Below are 4,361 nucleotides of genomic sequence, written 5' to 3'. Positions count from 1 at the left end.
GGGAGGAAGAAGAGTCAGTCATTGAAATGTGGCAGAAGAGGAGGCAGGACAACCGGAGAAGGTTTTAATGCATCATTGGCGCTACACACAGTTACCCAAAGCCAGCCTGTCCATGCTGACCCCCTCCAAGATGGCAGCCAGAAGGCAAATGGGGACCTCAGTCCCAGAGACTCTGAATTCTGCCAAACGCCTGAATGAACCTGAAGATGGATTCTCCCCTAGAGCCTTCTGAAGGGACCGCAGCCCAGGCAACACCTTGATTTTGGCCATGGGAGATCAGAAGCAGAGAAACCATTGCCCTTCTGACCTGCACAACTGTCGCATAACGAATGGGTATCATATTAAGCCCCCAAATTTGTAGTAATTCCTTCTGGCAGCAACAGACAGTAAATACTACAGCATGATGAGGTCCTGGTGCATAGTAAGCACCCTCTACATGCATGTTATGTGTCTCCAAAGGGGACAGTTAGGCAAGGTACAGAGAGGCCTTCCCAGGACACCAAAGATGATGGGCTCTCACAGAAATGCAGGTGCTGAGGTTTTACAACTAACCGAGAAGCTGGCTCTCTCTAGTGCCTTCCAGCTGTGATGAGTGTGGGCCCCCTACCTGAGCAGCCTCCAGCAACAGCAGCAGGGGGAGTGGGAAGAGCTGTGCTTGTGCCTGACTTGGGCAAATCAAGCCTGGGCACAAGGACTTCCCCATGGAAATGCACCCTTATCCTTTCAGTAGAATATCCCTTACCCCAAACTCTCAGTCCTGCCTCCTACTATTTGGAGTTTCTGTTTCTAATATTTTTTCCCCCATGGAAGCACAGGCCAGGAAGATCATTTCCTGCTACTGGAGCCTTCCTTCTGATTCCCTAAGTCAAATCCATCTCTCTAACCACATGCCAATATCTTCCAGCTGCCTAACCATCTAAACCCAGTCCTGGCCTATTGAGCACAGACACACTTTGCTACACTGCGTTATTTGATGACTGGGGCAACTGCACTTTTCTGAGTGGGTCAAGTTTAAATAAACCCTAGGACACTGGGCCCTGAGCTAGGTATCAAGGATGTGAGTCCCTCAGTGTTGAATCACCAACAAAGTGTATAGGAGAACACGTGGACTAAGGGCTATCCGCTGCACACAGACTTGTGCCTCCGGCTTGAATCAAAATTGTACACACTTGGCCCAATCCCAATGCCTCTTCAGGGTTTCAGACCAGCAATTGGTGATCCTTTAGACAATAATTTTCCCTGTCCTTCTCAGAGACTCATCTCACTATAAGGAGACTGTAATAATAGGAACTAATATTGATTGTGTGCGTATTGTGCACCAGGCACTGCTCTATGTAGCTGTAAAAGTGCTAACAGTAAATTCTCAAGGCAATTTAAGGAATAATTTCTATTATTTTCATCACATACCTTCACAAATGAGGAAAGGAGGCTCAGACGTGTTAAGTAACTTGTCCAAGGTTAACCGTAGTGCGTGGCTGGAGATGTAAACTCAAACCTGGGCTAAAGTGTTTCTGTAATATTGCACATCACATGGATTTTCTTGCTTGATTCAACACGCACAGAGCTTTTATGTCTTGACCAAGCACTGTGACAGACCCTGAAAATACAAATATACCCTGGAAAAAATTTCATTTTCTCCTAGCTAACATGGTAGAATAGGAGACAGATATGTACAAATGAATATATAGATGCATTCTATTAGCAACATAAACAAAGTGCAATGGAAGAGGTAATTAGATGTTATAGAGTGAAAAGGAAAAGTGGGGAAAAAAACTTAGGAAGATAGACATCAACAAGAGAGACAGAAAGAGAAAAGTATCACATACAGTCATGGGCCAAGTGCCCATTATTCCCCATTGCCTTTGTGTCCTCATCACTAAAATGGAGATCATAATACCCACTCCATGGCTGTTATGAAGACTAATTTTGGTAATAAATGGAATGTGAATTCCCTCTGTTCAAAATATTCTACTATACATTACTCTCAATTTCCACCCCCCCCCAAAAAAAAAGAACCTTTAAGTAAAGATAAGAGCTCAAAATCTAAATAAAAATGCTTGGAAAAGTTAAAAGGGAAACAGAAATATAAGGTAGTTAGATAATGGAGAAATTCATCTCAGGGAGAAGCTAGTCAAACCTAGGAAACTTGCTTTGGATTCTGTCTCCTAGAATAGGCCTCCTCTTGCCCCACCATCAAAACACCTCCCAGCTGATTCCCAAGAGCTGAGGTGGTCACCCAGGTGGCCTCATATTCACCTGATTTACTCCATTTTCTCTTTTTTGTTAATCCTCACAGATTATATTTTTTCACTGCTTTTTTTCTTTTTTTTTTTTTTTAGAGAATGGAAGGTGAAACAGTGGAAGGGAGAGAGGGATAAAGAGAGAGGGAGGGAGAAAAAGAGAGAAAGAGAGAGGGAGGGAGAAAGAGAGAGAATCATCCATGTGACAGAGACACATACAACACTTGTCCTGATGGGGGCCGAGCATCAAACCTGCAATCCAGGTTCATGTCTTTGTCTGGGAATCAATCCAAGGACCCTTCCCCACTCAAACTGATGCTCTCCCTTAGCGACTCCTGCCAGGGCAAGATTGCTCCATTTTCTGCACAAAAGTACATCAGGTACTTAGCTTCAGCAGCTCCCAGTATAAAACAGAGCATCATTCCAACTCTACTTCTGAAGGTTGTGGACAGTCCTTCCTGGTCACTCTTCAGCTTTACGGGGTCCTTTGGTCTCAGGGACAGCTGACAGCCTTATGTAGCCAACCAGCTGCTCTGTGCTACACAGAGTCCCCAATACTCTAAGTCTGGTGGGTGATTCTTTCATATCCATAGAAGCAGCAGTTGGAGGAGAATCCAACAGTCCCTTTGGTAGCCTCAGGGTGTCTAAATTTTTTTTCCATTGTGTTAGTGAGATGTCTCTTTTCCTTTCTTTTTTTAATCTTTAAAAAATATATGACTATCAAATTTCACTGGAGCAATGCTTGCCTTATTAAACTCCTTCTGTTTGCTCAGTTGAATGGGAAGTCTTAGAGGAGGGAATACTTAAAAAACTCTCCGATTTTAAAGAAATGATAATGTTGAGGGAAAGAGGTTTACACGAGGAAACCATGAAAAGTTACGTAGTATATAATGCACTGAGGGTGGAAATGTTATTTCCTGGGTTTTATTACTATGAGGATGGAGTCGGAGGAGATGCCATGGGTAGAGGATTTGGAGAAGTGGGGTATTGTGGTGGGAAATTGCTTTCTTCTCCAGCAGGTAAGAGAAAAACAACCAAAGGAGCAGACAGGCTATGCAGCCCATTAGAGTAGCCACCAGAGACTGACTTTGTGACAAGAGAGTTCATCACTTAGGATAAATGTTACTGGCAGCTTTACAAGGTCTTTTGCTTCAGTTTGAATGTTGTGCCTGTGTCATTCAGTGAGACACCACTGGAGCTCTATATGCATAACACAGACCACTGTGTGATGATAGCCAGAGGTAAAGGGGAAAGGGAAGGGGGAGTGTAGGTGGAGGTTGTCAGAGGGAAGAGGGAATGGGGACAGAAGGATGCAGAGAGTAGATGATATTTCATTGAGTTGCACACTTGAAACCTGTATGTTTTTGTGAACCAATGTCACTGTGATAATTTTTTTTTTTTTTAAAGGAAGGCCTTGTTTATACTGTGGCTTGTAGCCACATTTTCAATCCTTTTTTTTTTTTTTTCAAACAAGAGAGGACAGTGGAGGGAGGATCCTGGGGTCCAGGATGGAGCAAGGAGGAGGGCAGGAACCTTGGAAAGGGGCGGGGTCAGTGAAGACCCAGTGAGCCAGGGCACACACTCCAAGCCTCTCTGGGCTTGGATGGTGGTTGGCAGGACCCTGGGCAGGGATGGTGGGTGGTTGGCAAGGAAAGTTTTGCCCTTGAAGCCCAGCATTGGCCACCTCCATGGAGGGAGCTCAGGGTCTCCGAGGAGCCTCAGGGAATATGAAGGAGTCCCGGAATCTGAGGGACTGCAGTCAGCAGCAACTTTGGCTGGGCAGGGAGCCGGTATGAGATGGCCAGAGCGCCCCAGCCAGCGCTGCCAGCAGCCTGGGCATTGGGTCCTGTTTGTGATGCATAGCAAGGCAGGGTTCTGACTGTGACGTCAGTGGTTGCTAGATGCTGCCTTGGTGGTGATGGCAGCAGCCTCTGCCCCTTCCCCCTTCGCTGGCGAGATGTGGCCCCTGTTGGTGCTGCTGCTGCTGGGCTTGGCGAGCTGCGGTGAGTGGCCCTGATCTTAGCTCTGCAGATCGCGTCTCCCGCCTCCGCTGCGCCCCGCGGGCTGTGCCCTGTGCCGGGCTGGCCCCGCAGCTCCCTGGAGAGGGAGGCCAGGGCGGGA

The 4,361-nt window shown here is 46.5% G+C and overlaps 1 protein-coding gene across 1 annotated transcript in view; it reads left to right on the top strand.

Annotated features, from left to right (window-relative positions):
- Window positions 1-4,143: 4,143 nt before the first annotated feature.
- LOC102260652 (leukocyte surface antigen CD47-like) overlaps window positions 4,144-4,361 on the top strand; it is a 115,555-nt gene continuing 115,337 nt past the window's right edge. The window contains exon 1 of the mRNA XM_014540918.1: window positions 4,144-4,243. Within this exon, the coding sequence (XP_014396404.1) occupies window positions 4,159-4,243 (85 nt within the window). The 5' untranslated portion in view covers window positions 4,144-4,158. The remainder of the gene's footprint in view (window positions 4,244-4,361) is intronic.

Source organism: Myotis brandtii, unplaced genomic scaffold (genome assembly GCF_000412655.1).
Source record: "Myotis brandtii unplaced genomic scaffold, ASM41265v1 scaffold106, whole genome shotgun sequence".
NCBI lineage: Eukaryota > Metazoa > Chordata > Mammalia > Chiroptera > Vespertilionidae > Myotis > Myotis brandtii.
This window is presented reverse-complemented; position numbering and strand designations above follow the sequence as displayed.